Here is a 20,311-nt window from a genome sequence, read left to right as displayed (position 1 = left end):
TAAAATCTAGCCCTACATTTACACGTGTGTGGGATCATAAAGCATTTTGGTGGAGTATCATTTGCTCCAAATAAAATTCCAAAGCAAAGTACTTTGCAGTATCCTGGATCAGTAATTTATGTTAATATTTAGAAATGCTAGTGTTATTTCATGCAATTTCATTATTTCTAAGATCCCATTATATCATTACTATATATCAAAACAGTCATTCCACAATGTATCTCAGCACCATCATATCTCTTCCATAGACCAGTTTCCACTGCCATCTGAAATACAAGCCAGTTTCTCTTTCACACACAGTTACTGTGACTTCCAGGTGAAGGAAGGAAATCAGAAAGCAACTATGGTCTTTAAAGTGCTGTTTGGAATCTTTCCAGCTCTAAAAAGCTAAGCAATTACCTGGTCAATAAAGGGACTGAGTGTATTATTCTTACCTCAGCTTGAGAATTAGATGGCAAAAGTGAGCTTTCATTTTCTGTCACACTTCCAGCAGGGCCGTTGCTTGGTGAACTGGGCCCTGTTCCTGGAGAACTGCTACTAACTGACGCCTCTGAAAAAAGATTAAGCACACATGAATTTATAAGCAACACAGAAATCCAGCTGCGATTATGATGAACAATATATTGCTTATGGCACAGTCTTTCTTTTGTTGAAGAATAGTTTTCCTGTATGAATAGACTTTTTCTGTCTTAAGGATTTTCTCTCAGTCCCAATTTGTTTGCAACCTTAAAAAGATAGATAGTTTCATTCTTTTCCCCTCTTGATCCCTTCTGCACAAAGGGGGAATTTATTACTTGAGTTTCCTGCAAAGATGGCAAGTTACTCAGTGGCAGGCAGAGATGTGCAAACAGAACTCCTAATGAGGAAAAAGGAAAGGAAGTACTTTTTATTGCATACTCTTCTGCCTCTGTGAGAGATCAAAATGACAGAAACAGTAGACTTGCAAAGGTCATGATAACATATCATCAATTCATGAGGCCTACTGTCATTCCCTTGCTGTTTGGGAAGGGCTCCAGAGTATTCAGTTGTGAACTAACCTCTATATGAGTAACCAATAAAAAACAATACACCATTTGCAATACATCTCTGTCAGCAAGGTATGAGGGACTGTTTGTAGCATACAAAATCTTAAAATAGCATTTTGAGAGCTATAATTTACCGCAGCTTGGTGAAAAAACTCCCAGGAGTTTTGGTTAAGATGAAATGTAATATCAGTTTAGGAAATGATACATCTGCTATCAGTGATATATATACCATAGGAAGATATTCTGCACTTGTAAAGGAATGGACTTGATGATCTAGTTGATCTTCATCACATCTATAAATCCTATATTGATGACAAGAGTTTTTGTACAGAAAGAATATAAATAACTAAAATTAGTATGGTGTTAGCAGAGATAAGAATATTTTATAGAACATCTTTCATACAAACTATCTCAAGAAAATTAAGATAATTTAGAGCATTTATTTAATTAGCCAGTTATCAAGTTATGGCTATCACCAATTCTCTGCTCTCTTTTTTGGGTCAGTTTGTTAGGTCCAGCAGCATATTATCATCCAGACCGACAAATTTGCAGGGGTGACAAATTTATAATAGCAGCATTTTTGTATTCACGGCATCAGTGATGCTATGATTCTACCAATCATAGCGAGTATTGAAACCACCAATGACGGCACAACGCCATTTAGTAAACATACTTGCAAGAATCCTAAATGTTAATAATATGACTGGAAGAATGTAAGCAGGTAAAAAAAAAAGCTATACAAAAGAAAGAAAGGGAAAATGAAATGATAACAAAAATGCACAAAATAGATTCCTTTGTTGTATCAATTAGTGCCGACAATGAGACAGAAAAAATAGTTGAAAGTAGTAGTGAAGTAAAAAGTGAAAATATTGGTGTTGATATTGAAAATACTGACATTTAATAAATTAATGTGGGGCCAGGAGCGGCAATTATTTCAGGACCTAGGGGCGGCAAAATCATTAATCGGCCACTGGTTAGGTCCCCTCCTCTTGTCAAGGAAGAAAATGGAAGTTTTGCTAGTGACTTAAAGGAACCATTGCTTACTCCCAGCTAGAGTACATTTCTGCAATTCACTATCCCATCAATAAACTAATAATATAGGTCTGGTCAGGAAATGTCTTTGCTCAGAAAATGTTTGATCAGCTGTACTTTTAGCCGATTAGGGTCTATGTGCAAAGTATGATGGGGGAAAAACTCACAACCAAGTCAATGGCAAACTTGTAAAAAGTGAGTCCTGGGAATATATTTTCAGGTATATAAGCGATCATTGATAATGAGTCAGAGACAGAGTCAGGATTAGAATAGAAATGTCCCAACACCCAGCCATGTACTTTAACCATGTCTATAGGTAATGCTCTCTTACTACAGTCATTATTGTTTTACTTTTAACCTCACTTGAAAATATATGTATCACAAAGGAACGGGCCACTCTAGAAATGTAGGCGCCAGTAAAGAGAGAATCAGCAATGAGCTGCCAACCCTTAGATACCCCAACAAATTCAGCAATTACACTTAACACCAGTGTTTGTGAAGTTAATTGGGCATATCTTGGTCAGATAGCAATGTTACGGAAAGCTCTGCATTGAGATGCTAACTGGAGATTAGGAACAGGAGAATGATTTCTTTTACATTTGCACCCATGTCACAATCCCATAGTCTGTAACAAACACAGTGAAGAGCTATTCTGAAAACAGCACTTATTGGACAGGGAACTTACCGTAATTTGTTTACACTGTGTCATATCTACACGGTGATGTAAAATCAGTGATTTAGTTCTGTAAAATCAGTTCTGATTTAGTTAAACCCTTCCCTGACTAATGGATGCATATATATATAACCAGCTGAGCAGTAATCAAGTGCTGATATATACACAAGGCCTAAATCTCATCTCACTGAAACAAGTGTAATCCAGGTGTGATGCCAGTGAAGTCAGTGGAGTTGCACTGGTGTCAAACAAGAGCAAGTGACATCAGAATAAGGCCCAGACATTGTAGATTCTCCTGTTCTATTCAGATTAATAGGACAGGCCCTGAAAGCATCCTATAGTCTGCATGTTTAGGAGTCTGGATTCCAATGTGCTTGCAGAGGGGACAATTCAAAGCAAAGTTAGCCCTAATTTTGCAAGATAACATATACGATAATGGCACACTAACACTAAACATATATAATCACTTTATGAGCATACATAATATGCAAAAGTATACACTATTATCCAAAGATAATTTGCCTCTTCATTTACGTAGTTCAAATGTGTGGAAAGGAACTCAAAACCAATTTTAATTAACCTAAAATATTTCAATTTACATTTTTTTCTTCTCTGCAACCTTTCTCCCTAAAGTGCAAAACTTTTATGTTATAACTGCTAAAAAATCCCTTCTAATTACTAGCAGCACCATCTGCTATGTCTGAAAAATGTGCTATGAATATTTAAACAGGTCGGTAAATACTTCAAGTCACATAATACCTCAGTGAGTTCTTAAAATCAAAACCAATTAAGGCTGACATTTTCAAACAAAGGGAACCAGAAAGAGTGGTCAAACATGATTTCAAAAAGGTTGTGACGAGTTACCCTCATTTCAAGTTAGTTCTTTTGAAAACATCAGATCTCACTCATAAAAACTGTTAATCCAAGCAACACTTCTAAGGAACCAGGTGTCCTCCACCGTGTTTGGAAAGATCATCAAGATGATATTTCTTATTTTGCCCATCTTGTTCAAAATGTTCAGACATTTCTTTAAGCCCTGGGAGATCTCTCACTTCAGAGAAAGCCTAACACAGGGAAAGATATCCCAAAGACTTAGCTTGAATTTCTAGCCTGCACACTCCAAAAGAAACGAAGCTGTCAGATCACCCCACTACAAACTAAGCTGGCAGATACATAAGACATAATATTGCCACTGAGGGCTATTGAGTATTACAGAACATTTAAAAAAAAAAAAGTACAAGCCCTCTCACACAGCATATCTCGGTTCCCTGGGAAAACACACCAAGCCAAAAAGCAGGTGGAATTTCAATTACTTCAGTGGAGTTGTTTACGGACACCTGCATTCCTGTCCAGAAAGCTTCATATGGTTTGTGGGTCCCTGCACTTCAGAGGTCCCATAAAGGCCATTCAGTCTCTAGCAGCATCCTCTGGTGACTGAGCTCCAGAGTTCCTTCAGTGGCTGCCACTGTATTGCCTGCTTCCCTCCATTAGGGGCTGCTGCTGAGAGCCAAGAGTCCAACAGAGCATCCCTTCCAGCTGCCAGATACTTCTCCATCATTCTAGCACTGACTGCATGCAGCTGGCATTTGACAATGGGGAGAGCTGCAGCTGGTTACTTCAGGTTGCAACAAGGGACGAGCCCTCCTTTTGACTTAATGGATGATTGGCCATGTGTGCTCAAGACTTGAGTATGCTTTGCATAGTCTTTAGTCAAGCAACTATAGATAAGTTAAATCTGTCTCTGTTACCCATGCATTAATTAGAATGCTGTTATCTTGCTCCGCTCCTCTTGGTTAGAAGATCCCAAGAACAAGTGAACACCCACACATAGAGTTTTGCAAATAATGCTCTATCCTGTTTTAGTTTGAGAGAAAATACTTATTCAAGACATTATTTATGTATGTTTCTGAGTCCCATTGAAGATAATAGTATTTAAGCATGTGCTTAAGTACTTTGCTGAATCAGGACCTTAAATTGTATTGGCTTCAGAGCTGTTCGCAAGTTTTTTAAACTACTGCTTAGATTTGTTAAAATGTATGTACTGTTCATCATCTACATTTCTAAAGGTCTGCTTTTCCTGAAGAGATTAATCTGGGTTTAGCATTCCCTTTTCGGCTGGGAGTATGATGACAGCTATTAATTCATTTCTTGCTCAAATTAAAGGGACAGGAATTTTGTTTATATTAAGTATTTTAATCTATTTTTCTGATAGTGCAACCTTTACATAGTATATATCAGTATTTAAATAGCATTTTTTAAATCTCTTTAAAGCATTATATGGGCTTTTCTGTTCCCTTGCTGTCTTTTGGGTGGGGCTTGGACTGCTCCTGCCTCCCTCCTTCCTCTTCCACTCTGTACATACAGCTGTCTTTTCAGTTTACATTTCAGCTTTCCTGCTGCTACTACTAAACACCCTCTTACAGAGCCTGAGGAAGAGCTTGTACACTCTCCACAGAGCAGTACAGGAGAGTGATGCAAGAACCCGGCAATGAACCAGTGACACTGACTACACACAAAGTGCTACCAACCCACACAGGAAACAAACAGGAACAACACAGAATCTTTTTCCTTCTTATCTCTTTTTATCCCAACAATTCTAGGGGTTCCTTGTTTTTGTACTTATTATTATATGTAAGAAAAAGTGTCCTGATGGAAGTGTGATTTTTAAGTTGACAGTGCCCTTCTCACAAGTGAAAAAAGCAAATTATTGTATGCAATTGTACCTTAAGTATTGTTGCTTTTCTGACAGAGAAATCTCTCTCCACACATATGTTCAATATACAATTATGTTTCCAGTAAACTATTTTTCAGGTCTTCTAAGCAGTCTACTAGCATAGTAGTTTCGACAGAATCGCTCCAGTCCTTAATTACCTGTCACTTCAAACAGTCTCTTCTTGAATGAACTGACATTTCCATCCTTCCGCCTGAGTAAGGGGCTGCTTCTCCTTTCTGTCACCTTCTGTTTTAACCTAGAACGCACCTTCAAGTTGGGCTCCGAGGCTGGGAATTAAGAGAAGAAAATGGAGAATTTAAAATTAAAAAGCCATTTCACCAAAGAGTGCTTCCACTCCTTCAAGTACCCCTCCCTCAGCCCCCAGGTGATCAGAGAAGAGAGAGCAATTTAATTACAGCTCCTCAGCACCCTAAAATGGCCCCAACCGTAAGATGGTGAATGGGACTGAGGCAGTTGCAAAGCTGTTGCTCCAACTACTGTTACCACTTCATACCTAAGATAGGACCTAAATTCTGAGCAGACCAGAGGGGGAAGGAGCAGCTTAAAATATGCTCTTCCCAGAAATTATGTCACTCTAGAAAGCCACCTTAGCCATCCCTTATCCTAGCCCTGAGCCACCGGTAGGAGACAGCAGAGAAAGTAAGAGGGAACACATTATTTTTATTTACTTTTTTTCTTCTAAGCAAAATCACTGAATCTCTCTTTTTTAAAAAAAATTTTCTGTGGATATTATTCTGCTTGAATCGTATATATGTACCTCATGTATTAGGGGGAGATGTTCAAAAGTACTTGAGAGATTTAGCAGCACAAAGCCCATTAAAAGTCAGTGAGACCTGTACTCCTAAAACCCTTAAGTTCTTTTGAAATTGCCTCTAAACAGATATGATTCCCCATATACTTCTCCCTCTCTTTAATTCAATGGAGTAAAGACCTACCACACTGTCAAAGCTATTTATAATGAGTGGCATTTCAGTGGTTATGTTAAAGCAGAAAAAGAAAGAAATTTCACTAGTCAGCCACTGAGTTTATTTTTGTTTCCAGTCCTCAGCAAAATCCCTACTATTTCTCTTTCTCATCCCAGCTGTGCTACAGAGAAAAGTATCTCAGCATGAGGATAGACAAAATTTTCTATAGCAGTTAACAAACAGCAGAAATGTGGGTTATTAATATGCAGTTTTATCACTAAAATTATCCAGAGGCCAAGAAAGCTTTATTCTACTACATTCCTACTGTAGGTGAAAACTGGTAACAGTATAGTGGGGAATCCCCTTCTGGGTTTAGACTTTGTCTGATGGTAGAAATAGGAAGAAGCCTCTGCTGCGGCCTTTTGATTTCTTATAAGCATATAATTTATATCAAAGCCCATTAGGAGAACGTTTCTTAATGTGCAGTTCTGAGCCCGAAACCTTCAGCAGTTCTTAGCCTGAACCTTTTCTGAATAACTGCACCGAAACAACTGCATGTATTGCTGTACTCTTGAGAATATTTATACATGAAAATATAAACTCAGTCTGAAAAGGAAGAAGTAAGATCAAATTCCAGAAATCCTAGGATTATACTTGATGCATTCTGGGCAAGTTCTTCCACCTTTTTCCTTTACTAAATGGACCCAGTCTTTGAATATGAATGCTAGAGACCGGGTTTTGTGGTGTTTATTAATTTGTGGCATCTCTAATAAGAAAAATGTTTCATGTGCCCATTTATCTGCTCTTCTAAGTAAGCCTTTATCAAACAGACTGTTGAGGATTAGTGCAGCCACCTGGCAGGTACATTTAGGGTAGAATTTGTTTATGTTTTATTGTCTGGCCATGCATCTTGGCTTATCAACCCATCTTAAGATGTAGAGGGGTTGGAAGTTCTCTCTTTCTCTCTCACGCACATGCACACCCTATCTCTCACATGCTTTCTCTACTGTGTGTGTGTGCACATATGCACACACAAACAGAGTTAGAAATGGAGGAAGAAAAGAAGGGATGAAATCCTGGCTACCCTGAAGTCATTAGAGTTTCAGCTCTCTTCTCATGTGCACTGTGAATGCATCTGTTTCCTGTTGTTCCATTAGCTTCTACAGTGATTAGCACATTTGAAATGCCTGAGATAGATCAATGGGGATGCCAATACCTTATTATATTTAGCCTGCTCAAAGAGTCGTACAAAATGTTTAGTGAACTCAGGACTGGTTGGATTTGCAAAGTCTCTAGCCAACCTTTGTCATGCCTTTTCTCATGATGCTAAATAGTTCCTGAGAGAACACTGCCTCCTGTGTGGTCTACTGTTTGTGCTGCTTTCAGAGGAACTATATAACACCCTGATACAAAACTAGAAATCTTTGAGGAAAACTTTAAATTTAACTTTGATTTTACACTTTATCAGTCACTATATTAGTGATCAATGGCTCCATATCTAGTTGGCAGCTGGTATCAAGTGGAGTGCCCAAGGGTTGGTCCTGGGGCCAGTTTTGTTCAATATCTTAATGATCTAGAGGATGGTGTGGACTGCACCCTCAGCAAGTTTGACACTAAACTGGGAGGAGTGGTAGATACGCTGGAGGGTAGGGATAGGATACAGGGGGACCTAGATAAGTTAGAGGATTGGGCCAAAAGAAATCTGATGAGGTTCAACAAGGGCAAATTCAGAGTTCCTCACTTAAGATGGAAGAATCCTATGCACTGCTACAGACTAGGGACCGAATGGCTAGGCAGCAGTTCTTCAGAAAAGGACCTAGGGGTTACAGTGGATGAGAAGCTGTATATGAGTCAAAAGTGTACCCTTGTTGCCAAGAAGGCTAGTGGCATTTTGGGCTGTATAAATAGGGACACTGCCAGCAGATCGAGAGATGTGATCATTCCCCTCTATTCGACATTGGTGAGGCCTCATCTGGAGTACTGTGTCCAATTTTGGGCTCCACACTACAAGAAGGATGTGGAAAAACTGGAAAGAGTTCAGCAGAGGGCAACAAAAATGATTACGGGGGCTGGAGCACATGACTTATGAGAAAAGGCTGAGGGAACTGGGATTGTTTAGTCTGCAGAAGAGAAGGGGGTGGGATTTGATAGCTGCTTTCAACTACCTGAAAGGGGGTTCCAAAGAGGATGGCTCTAGACTGTTCTCAGTGGTAGCAGATGACAGAACAAGAAGTAATGGTCTCAAGTTGCAGTGAGGGGGGATTTGGTTGGATATTAGGAAAAACTTTTTCACAAGGAGGGTGGTGAAGCACTGGAATGGGTTACCTAGGGAGGTGGTGGAATCTCCTTCGTTAGAGGTTTTTAAGGTCAGGCTTGACAAAGCCCTGGCTGGGATGATTTAGTTGAGGATTGGTCCCAGGGGGTTGGACTGGATGACCTCCTGAGGTGCCTTCCAATACTGATATTCCATGATTCTATGATTCTTCTATATGACTCATCCATGTGATTTATTTCTTTAGAGAGATACAGTTTTGATACAGAACTGTCAACTTACAATGTATGATAAGATTACATTGGTGTACCAGGAACATATCGATGTGTGCTCAGACCATGAATCTAATGTAGTTATGAATGCATTTGGAAGTAAAGTAACTCATATATTGTGCTGTCTCAGTTTGCGGTTAGGGTTTATTCTATTTATAATTCTCCAAACTCCCAAGCTGCAGAAGAAAATTTCCATATCAGTGACTGACTAATGTGATGTAAATCCTCTGGGTCCAGAGAAAGAGCTCTTCAGCATTCACTGGGGAGAAGTTCCACTTGCATAGGAATGTATTTCATGCCCAGTCACACTGATTGCCTTTCTATTTTTAACTATGTTGCTATCACACTCTGCATTTCAATCAATCACATAAACAGAGAAGGCACTCTTTTATATGGATATCTGAGTTTATGCACCAGCCAAGAAGAGAACCCTAACATAAAAGAGGAATCTCATTATTTAAATGAAAACAATACATTTTCAAATGAAGAGGAAGAAAACAACCCAGTTTTTTAATATTCCAAATAAAAGATAAAAATTTAAGCTTTAAAGAGTATAATGTTCAAAAACAGACATTCTTGAATATCCCTTGTGAAATGTAGAAAACAGAGCACTATGCCAGACAGGACCCTTGATGATAAGAGGTGAAAACTCAGATCTTAATACAGGGCTGATGGTTAGAGTATAGGGTTGAGGAAACAGTCCTGGGTTCTAATCCTGGCTGAGATATCAATTTGGTCGGTTACCTTGGAGAAGTCCACAGGGTAAAATCCTAGCCCTGCTGAAGTCATGACAAAATGCTCATTGATTTCAACAGGTAAGGATTTCATCCACAATCTCTACAGGTCTCAGTTTATTCTGGTATCAAACGATTGTAACAAAAGGCACCCATCAACTGTTTTGAAAGCATTAAAGAGATACTTTCAGGTAGTTTAGACTCCAAATACAGGTTTTGTTCTTAAAAAAGGTTTATCACAGTTCAATATTAATATAAATGATTTATAGAATTAAAATTTTCATTGTTTAAACTGGGTGAAATGCAAACAAGTAAACTAAAAGCAAAAATAGGGAAAAGTAAATTATATGTTTACATTATTTCACTTCTGATATTCAAGCTTTTTTATTAGTAATTCATATAAGGATTTTTCAAAAATATACTATATAATTTTTAACATTTCATTGTCCCTTTATTTAATTAATGTTTATAAAGTGCTTGGAGATCCTTGGATAAAGATGCTAAAGAAGTATTAAAATTATTCACTAGTAGGTTTAAATGAGTATGTGGTATGATGGTTTTACTATTGGTTCTTAGAAGTAACCTTTGTTATGCTTCATTATCAATCAAAAAAGATCTTTATGACTCCATATAGTGCTTCACTGACACATTAAGACCCTGATTCAGCATGGTATTTAAGCATGTGCCTAACTTTAAGCACATGAGTAGTCCCATTAAGTAAGGTCTACAGCTAGATTCAGCCTGGCTGGTACAGGATGGCGCAAATTCCACCTTCCTGAACCAGCAGTCCCTTACAAGCCAAGGAGGATGCATCCCTAAATCAGGGCAGGAGGTGTTTCCACAACTGCCCTTCATTGGGGAAAGTATACAGGGATAGGACAACTTAAGTTTCTCTTAGAGACTCCATAGCATCCCTGGTGGCAGATGCAGAAGTGGGATTACGTTAAGAAGCCAGCATAAACCAGAGATGAATCTAGCTCATAGCTTGTGAAGAAATTTGCATCTGGTTCTCAGCTCCATCAAGCTTTTGCATTGCCAGTCAGCACAGCACTTTGAGCTAGATCCAGAAAGGGACTTAGATGCCTACATGCCTCTTTAGGCACCTAATGTCAACATTTAGGTGCCCCTGGTATTCACAAAACCTTCACTATCTTGCTGCCTAGCCTGTGGGTGCCTAAATTTCTGCCATTAAAGTCCCCTAGGCACCTAAGTTTCTGCAAGTAGGATGTGCAAAACCACCTAATTTCAGACACTGCTGAGTCATTCGGTGCCTAGCTCATTCCTAAGCGATGGGAGGGTTCTCAAACTAGGTATTCCCATGCCTGTCTCACATGCAGGGCCCAGTCTGGTAGGAATGCTCTGAGCCCCACTTAACCCTCACAAAAGACAGATGGGTATGAGACTTTGTGGGGCTGGCTGTGTATTTCCCATTATACCTAACAGCTCAGTGGTTAGAGTACAACCCTGGGCTGTGAGAACCTAGATCTGAACTCCCACCCTAGATCTGAACTCTGATTTGGAGCAGGAATTTGAACCCAGATCTCAAGTGTGTCCTAATGACCATTCTAGTGAATATTTTAGGGTGAGTTTCTCAATCTCTCCCTTTTAAGCTGTTCCACTTGGTATAAATAATTAGCTATTCATTGGAGCAATGCCTTGAACTTGCCTTTCTCACATCCCAGATGAGTTCCCCTAACTACTGGGGATATTTAATTATTTATATAAAGTGGAACAGCTTCAACAAGAGAGATTGAGAGACTCATCTCTGAATACCCAACAGCCTGGTGATTTGGGCACTCTCCTGGGAAGTGGCAGGCCCTGAATTCAAGTCCCTGCTCCAGAGCAGGGATTCTGAAACAGATCTCCCACATTCCTGACTAGTTTAGGTGGCTTCCTTGCTGGCTTCTGTGAATCCCTTTCTTAGGTGCCTAACTCTTCCCATACAATGCATGGAGCCTTGGCACCCAGTTTGGGGCTGTGAATTCTACTGGGCAGAAGGGCAGGTAGGAGTTGCAACACCTAACTCCATTTGTGGATCTAGCCCTTTGTGCTAGTGTTGCTGGTATTTCCCCAATTTAAGGAAGGGAAAATGTATCATACAAATGTGCTTTGGATAAAAGGAAGCAAAAAGAAAAGGTTGGCAGTAGACAGTTGGTGGAGTGTCAATGCACTGGAGAATCATTCTGCACATGCAACTCTCATTTGCAGTGTGTGTTCAGATCTAAAATGTTATGGGCCATTTCAGTAATGTTGGCAGTTTAGCATCCCACTGCTATCAGTTTGCTTAGTGTCTACTGAAATGCTGACCATAAGGACCTCATTCGATATTACTTCTCCAATCTACTCTAAATGGGCTACATCAAGAAATCAAGCAACACCTGATTTTTAATTTAAACCAGGACATGAGAATTATAGGCAACTCAGGAGGTCAGCTGAGAGCAACAGCAAGAGTGCTCTAGTTCCTTGGGAGAGGCAGGTAGCTCTGCAGAGCTGAAGTTTTGGGTCCTAGAGGAAGAAAGGGTGGGTTACATTAGAATGAATTTTTGGAATTTTGAAGTAGGTGGTTGTTGAGTGCCATTGCAGAAGATGATGTTACTACCCCTGCTATAGCCATTAGCAAGGAAGCCAGTCGCAATGGGGTGGACTCAACCAAATGGTAGGTTAAAACTTTTTGACACCCACCCCTTACACAGTTTCAAGTTGCTCTCTAGGGCAAGCTGAAATTTCCTTAATGGTTAGATGAGACATACAATAGTTAACACTTAGGTAGCCAGTGACCTGTAGCGAGACAGTACTGCAGCGAAGAGCAACAAGCCTAATGTTGACATTAGAAAGAAAATATGACACTGTACATAAGTACAGATGATTTCACTGAGATCACCCCTCTTATTCAACTGTATGACATCCCAAGTAGCTCCAGTCTCTCATGAGTAGTGTGATGATGTAACACAAACATGGGAGACAGAAAAGTAATACACTGAAATCATGTCACATATTACAGTGTTCTTAATTACAGTTTACAGATACTGGCATTCCAGAATGCAGTCCAAGGACTGGATCACTCCTCAATGTGCAAACAAGGCTGAGATTACTTGGCTAGGATTACCTTGACTATTTCCTTAATTAAACATACTCAGATATTTAAGAATCCTGTTGGAGGAATAAAAACACCTAACATTAAAGGGGGAAAGCCTTATAAATGAAGGGTGTTTAACAGATAATAGTACACTGCTTTCTGATGGTGCCTGGAAAACAGTAGTAGTTTTGTATCAGAAAAGTATGTGCCAATTTCAAATCAGCATTTAATGAATGCTAGGCAGGAAATGGGGGATGGGGTAGAGGGTATAGTGAGCTGGTCCTCATCTTTAGGCTAAAACCATATATAGGAGACCTGAGGAGCAGAAAGTGAGTTTTTGTCAAGGCTCAGGATGGATCTATAGTGAAAGCATTTCCTTCTATTATCTCATAGGCTGGTTTTAGAAAATCATAGGAAAGCAGAGGTAGTGACACTAAATTTGACAACAGTGACTGTTTAATTTTTAAAAATTCAACAGGCAGCAACTTCTGTATGTTTCCAAGATTTGTTGCATCCTATGTAAGAATGTCAATCTGTTCCCTATAGCTCATGCTAAAATCACTATTCCTGAGTTTATTCAGAGAAATAATAATAAAGAATGTTGTGATGTGTTTACGTCCACAAAGAGAAATACGACAAAAATAAAGAATTAGCATACTATTTAATAATCTTAATTGCTGGTTGGTATTTTCTGTTTATTTTCGGTTACAGATGGCCGTTTTATTTGGGGCCCAGAGGATCATATTTTAAGTTGATTTGAATATATTCTGCGGTATTAACATAATATATTATATTGCATTGACAAAAAATTAAATTGCTGACATGACTAGTAGCTGTATTACTAATCATTTAAATTGTTTTTAAACTTACAGTGTTATAGCTTAGAAGTATCAATAAAGGCAATAACATTTTCAAAGGCTGATTTTCAATAAGTAGGATGATGCTTTAGACTGGAACAATTTGCCAGTCAATTACTGAAATAAAATGGAAATCTTAACATAATACAAGACTGGCTGTAATATAATCTCATCCCTAAAAAAGAGTGATTTAAAATATATAAATAAAAAGGGGATAATGTAACTCTGGTACATCCTACAAAAGTGAAGGTCAGGGAAGATAAACAGAAAACCTTTTAAAAATATATAGAATTTTAGATACTGAGAGCCCCCAATTCCTCTCCTAATTCTTTGTTTCCACAGACAGAAGCCTGAGCCTGCATCCTAACTTAGGTATGTTTGTACATCAATATGGGTGGGGCAGCCATAGCAATACTTGGGGAAACCAAAGCTGCTTAAGATAGGGGACCGCTGCTATTTCAAAGAGCAGCAATCTGAAAACTACTGGGGGAAAGCATCTTTGTCCCTTTCTGTCCCCAAAGGCTCTGGAGGGAGGCTGGGAAGAACACACATACACACTTCCCCAATAAAGGCAGCCGAGGGAGGAGTACCTGTGTCATGCAGAGTCTGCGGCTAAGGTGAGTGCCTCATCAGCATGCCATTCCAGTGAAGACAGCTGAAGAAAGAGGAGCATATTTGCTCCCCAAGAGTCTGGGCAGCTGGCAGGGGTGGAAGGAGGGCTCAGGAGAAATGCACTCACACACAAACATCTCTAAGTAGGAGGGACCAGAAGCTCCCAAGTCCTTCCCAATAACCTAGACAGCATAGAGGGCAGAAAAGTACCACACTTCCATTAGCAAGAAGGGTAGTTGATGCTATTGTGAGCTCCCTCTCGAAGATTCTAGGATGTCCAGGACCCTTCCAAAGATGGCAGAGAGCTGAGGGAAAGGAGTTCAGAGAGCAGGGTTGCCGGTTTTGAGCTTCCTGCTCCCTCAATGGCTTGCTGGAGAGCTGCCAGTGACCCTTACTTTACTGGAGGTATGTGAGGGTCTCAACTTCATCCCAGGATGCACTAGCTTCTGGGAGAGGCATAAATACTCACTGCTCTGTTTGATGGTTTCCGGCTGCTGCTATTTCAAGCTGCCCCAGCCTCTTCAGCCACCTCAGAATATCTGTATTTATTAAAGGCCAAAATGTGCCATTTAGTTCTCCCGACCCTTTGATTCACTAAGAGATCTCTGTGCTTAGAACATCACTTTCCAACACAATCCAGTAATGGGGAGTTAATTCTTTGGATAGTATGGACATCTCTTATGGCTGGCACTCTGGAAAATGCCAGCACATTATACTAAAAGTTCACTGGCTCTTTAATTCTGGTATTTTAAAATGTCATTTCAGGTTGAAGTTAGATTTATGAGAGAGAAAGCCATTTGCATTATTTCCTCTAAAGCGTTTCCAAGAACTACACGGAACATCCATTTGGATGGGCCTGACTGTTGGGTGGTCCCAACAAGGCTAGAGCGTCACGTACTGTGGTGAAGGATGAAGATGCTTTATTTTTCTGGCTTGCATCACCTAATCTGTTTTCAGCATACAGAGAAACTGTTTCCTGATCAGCCGCTTGGTTTAAAGGGAATGTTGATCACATGTGAAACCTTTTAGCCCTTTGCTTTATTTTAGTTTTGTAAAAGGTAAAATGCTTTATTTACTCAGGCTAAGGTAAATATCCAACCCCTAAATAAAAAAACAGGGTTAGTGAAACACATGTTAAAAACAGCTAATTCGATTAGAGGGGATATTTCAGCCCTTTAGCTTTCTTCAGGCTATGGAAGCAGATTTAACAAGGTTAGTTGTTTTTCATCTATAGCCTAAAGAAAGTTCAGAACTGAAATCTTCCCTCAAGCCCTTTTGTAAATTCCTACCATGCATTTTAGAATCATCTTCCCTGTTTTTCTTTGTGGTCTACATATTAATGTAAAACCTGGTTCATTGGCCATCCCAGGAAGCATTAAGCTTGCCTAATGAAGTCTTTGCTGATTTAGGTATACATATTTTATATTGTACCATATCCTCTTGTAGAAAATTAGGTGCCTTTTAAATCTAGGGAGATGAATCAAATGATGAACACTGGGTTGGATTCTCTATTGACATTTGGCTCTTTGTGTCACTTGGGAAGCAAAGGCAACAGATTCTGGCTTCCAGCTGCCAGAAGAAAATTCTCTGGCTATGGGGAGCTCTTGGCATGTATATGCCAGATCACGGCCCTGCATCTGCCTTGACAAAATTCACATTGACTTCAATGGGGCCTGGATTTTACCTATAGAGCTTTAATACATATTATGTAGGATGCATAGACCACATTGTGTTTTGGGTTTGCTGGAGTCTTAGGCATGTGCATACCTAACTCCAGGTTATTAAATGCCCTTGCCAAAGCTGAGGTGTCTCTTTCTTCCTTCTCCACACCACTCATAATTTTGATATATTTCAGCTCATGGCTTATGTACATTATGTAATTTATGCAATGGAGCTGTTTGTTCACATTGCTTTCATATAATTTGGTATGTAACCACTCCATGTACTGGCCTCCAATAAAAGTCAATTTCAATAAGAACTATGTGCATGAAGTGTTTCCCTGATCAGACCCATAATTTTGGTGTTAGCCTACAGAAAAGTTTGTTATATTATGTTATGGTGTGATTCTATGACTTAATGGTTTATCCTGAATTTTCCCGTGGCATCACAGGGAAAGCCAAATTATTTAAAAGAGGATCCTTTCTGCTATAAGAAACAGAGGAATAATAGGTAAATAAAAAAACAGTCTTGGAATATAGAGGGGAGGGGAGTCATTAAAACTTCATAGTGAACTTCCCCACTCCCTTATCTCTCAAATTTAGAAATTTAGACCCCACTTTAACATTATGAGAGGAAAAAGTGCAGCAAGTCAATCACCTCTCAGTACACCTGTGTGAGGGATAGCCCTCATTTGGTTAGTTAGGGGTCGGCTCAGGCTCATGGCTGGCAGTACTTGGTTTAGAGGAGATATCCCTGCATTGAATTAGTATCATCCCCACTTCCACGGAGTATACCCAACAGTGCTAGCTGGGAAACTACACAAAGCTACACTTTCTGTGGGTGTAACTAGCTAGTCCCACTCCCCATTGCACTCTCTCCTAACATCCATTGAGTCATTATACTTTACACAAGAAAAATGACTCTCTCCATTGCAGAAGTGCTAGAGCTAATCCCGTTACCCCGGCACTCCAAACTTTTGCAGGGCTACAGTTTGACCCTTAGATGCTTGATCTGTAGACTGCAAAATATTCATGCTCACGTCCTCTAGCCCCCACACAAGAAGGAATTATTTAATATGATGATTAAATCCCAGGGATTTTAATCTCAGAAAAAATCCAACAGTGATAACTCATCTGATGGTAGGCAACAACTGCAACACTGTATTTCGCTAGCCTGCAGAAGCCCAGGATTAAACATCACCACCTTCTCCCCGAATTTAAAAGGACATTAATTTCCTCAGTAGATGAAAGCTCGGGAGGTCTACACTATCTAGGCATACTGCTTAGAGTTGTGCAAAGGTAAAGCAGGATGTCAGCATGTAGGGACTTTGCTATAACGGTACATGATGCCAAGAAAACTAAACACAAAAAGCAATATGTCTTGATTTCAGCATGGATAACTCTGGGGCAAATTCAGCTCTGGTAAAAGAATGTGCAACTCCACTGAAGTCAGTGGAGGCTGAATTTGGCCCTGATTATTTGTTAAACATATGTTTCAATAGCTCCTATGATTCTGTAGGTATGAAGGCTGATTTTGAAAAAGGAACTCTCATGTTAATCAAGGCAGGGGTGGGGGGAGAGAAAACCACCTGTTTAAACTCTTAATTAGGCATAGATACTGCACATTCACAATGAACTTAATTAAAACAAGTTTACTTTCAGATATGCTCTTTTTGTTCTGGGATATAATTCCAGTCCCCTAAAACTTAATTAGCTAAATATATAATGTAACCTTCCATCTGGTAGAGTAATTTAACTGGAATAATTGTACACCACCATAACTCAACGAGACACTGAGGAAAAGCATTGAAATGCTATTTCCTTTCCTTTGGAAGAGAATTATGTACAATTTCAGCATGCTTTGCATTTCTAACAGTTAAAGCCAAGAGGGAGGTATCACTCTCATTTATATTACTTTCCCATGAGAAAATCAACAGCAAAGTATAAAGCTTGTGCCGTTATTCATGAACAACTCTGTAATACTTATTTGGCTTTAGCCAGAACATGTTATTTGGCAGCTTAAACCTTTAATTAGAGTTGTGGGTTTGAACAGATTTTCATTGAAACTATGTTTTGTAGGAGCTTAGAGAAGTATAATCTTTACTAACCAACATATTCTATTTTGGATGGGCTGATGTCATGTGACTTCCAGTATTCACTTCTCTCTTTTTTGTCACCTTTCTATATGCTTTGATTTGTTTTCCCTATTTTTCAACTTTTCCCTGCCTCTGGTACAGTAGTGGTGAAATCTCGGCTCCATTGAAATCAAGTGGATCTTGGCCATTGACTTTAATCTCGTCAGTATTTCACCCTCATATTTTGACTCTCTGGGAACTCTCTTATTTGTAGGGGAGAGATTTTCAAAAGCCCCCAAAAGATTTAGGAGCTTACGTTTCACTCACCTTCCATGGGATCTGTGCTCTTAAATCCCTAAGGCGCATTGGAAAATCTTCACCTATATGTATGTATTATGTGATCTATTCTACATCCTTACTCAAGCCAGGTTCCCCTTGGCTTCAAAGGGATCTTTGCCTGAGTAGAGCAAAGGGGCCAAGTGTCTTCTGCTTGCTTTTTGATGCAGAGCATGTTCATTTTTGGAAAGCTTTCTGTGTAACAAAATCAACATTTATCATATTAAACACTTCACAAATGTAAAATACATAGGGTGCAGTTTTGACTATTTGTTTTCTACTTAGGAAACAAATTAGCGTGAGCTCAGAGAAGAGTAATACGTATGACAACAGGGCTGGGAGGATTGATGTAAGAAGAAATGATTATAAATATATTGCCATCTATACATATGGGTCTTTAGAGATGTGGTAACACAGTTTTCTTTGCAGAGGAACTTACAAATTTGAAGGACCTGATCTTGCTGACGCTTATGGCTGTGCTAATTTTATTCATGAGAAGTCCAGCTGGCATCAGTGGCTATGTGATTAAAGGTAAGCATAAGTGTTGATCCTGTATCAGAGCTTAAATTAGATATCACTCAAAATACATTGATAGCTGAGAATTCAAGTTTCTCATGTGTATTTCCTATCAACTCAATCACTTAAAATCACTGAAGTAATATCAAAGCTAGCCTCCATTCATAAGACTTACCATCCAATCATCACAAAACTCTGCAGCACTCACAACCCAAAATGAAGGAGACAAAGGGAGCATTAAGAAGACAGTAAGGGACTAACTTGGCATAGTTTCGCTAAATGATGACTAACTGGGGACACAGTAATCATCTATCCACTAAGGAGGCAGAGGAATTATTTAGTGTAATACAAGGTGCTGTAACTACACATAATGGGACTAAACTAAGAAAAGAATATTTGCATTAAAATGTACTGGCAGGAGGTTGGGGTGGGGAGCATCCTGAAAGTGAGCTAGAATAGTCTTTTAAAGGGAACCCTTTTGTTTGACACTCTGAAAAGCAGAGTGTACAAATAAAATACATTACAAAGAATGTTCCACAGACAGAGGGATGAACTAAGGGTTTCATCCTGCTGGACTTGAAGTATGGATCAAATCCTAATAGGGCAAGTCCTTTCTGTGATGCTGTCTTTAGGTTTATTTTATCATATTGCTATTTTTGTGTTAGATTATTTTGCAGTGATTTACTTTTTACTCAGACTAAACTGCAGCAACACAACATTTACAACTCTAACTCAGGTAGCTATAGAACATTAATAGTACCAAGTAGATTGCAACAGTATTATATTTCTTCAGAGCTATTGGGCTCCAGTACAAATTGATTGCAACTTTCCTCTAGCCTGTTCATTATATAAATCCGGAAGAAGCTGTTAACATCAGTTTGCTTCAGATTCATTCTTTAATCAAAAGTGAAAGTCTCCTCTGTTTCTCAAACCTATTATTACTAATTATGCCCTCCAAACTTATCAATAGAGACTTAACAAGGCTAAAAATTCCAGCTAGTAATTAGCTGTTACAGGAGAAGAAGAGTCTTGAAGCAAATGGCCTGGGAATCAGGAGATTTGACTTTTATTACCAATTCCGCCAAAGATTTCCTGTGTCTCCTTGGGCAAATCAGTTAGGGCAAAGTTCTCAAGAGTGTCTACTAAATTTGGCAACCAGCTTTGGGGAGCCCTGGATTGTCAGCATCTCAATGTCAGATCACAAATAAGAAGTATGTTTTCTTTGCTGTATTTTCACTGTTTTAAAAACAAAAATGTCATTGCCATTTAATAATGGTATACACTGTCCTAACCTCTAAAAGTTTATGTATATGCCCAAAGAACCTGAAAATAACTCCCTTCTGGAAATCTGGTAATGGAAGATTTGGGCACTTTCTAGACTTTTTAAATGAAAGATCTGCAATTAGGAGACCCAGAAGAAACCTACAAATACAGTCTTTTTGTATACTATTACTTCACAGGGGGGTGTTTTCCTAGAAAATGTAGACAGAGGAAGAATGAGGTGGGGTGGGGGTCAGGAAGGAGAGGAAGAGAA

The 20,311-nt window shown here is 39.2% G+C and overlaps 1 protein-coding gene across 1 annotated transcript in view; it reads right to left on the bottom strand.

Moving 5' to 3' along the window:
- The window catches only part of HDAC9 (histone deacetylase 9), a 684,467-nt gene that overhangs the window by 261,002 nt on the left and 403,154 nt on the right, over positions 1-20,311 (bottom strand). The window contains 2 exon segments of the mRNA XM_030550719.1: positions 435-550; positions 5,602-5,730. Coding sequence (XP_030406579.1) covers positions 435-550; positions 5,602-5,730 — 245 coding nt within the window.

The sequence above is a fragment of the Gopherus evgoodei genome, chromosome 2, assembly GCF_007399415.2.
Source record: "Gopherus evgoodei ecotype Sinaloan lineage chromosome 2, rGopEvg1_v1.p, whole genome shotgun sequence".
NCBI lineage: Eukaryota > Metazoa > Chordata > Testudines > Testudinidae > Gopherus > Gopherus evgoodei.
The sequence above is the reverse complement of the archived record's forward strand: the minus strand, read 5'-3'. Positions and strand labels throughout refer to the sequence as shown.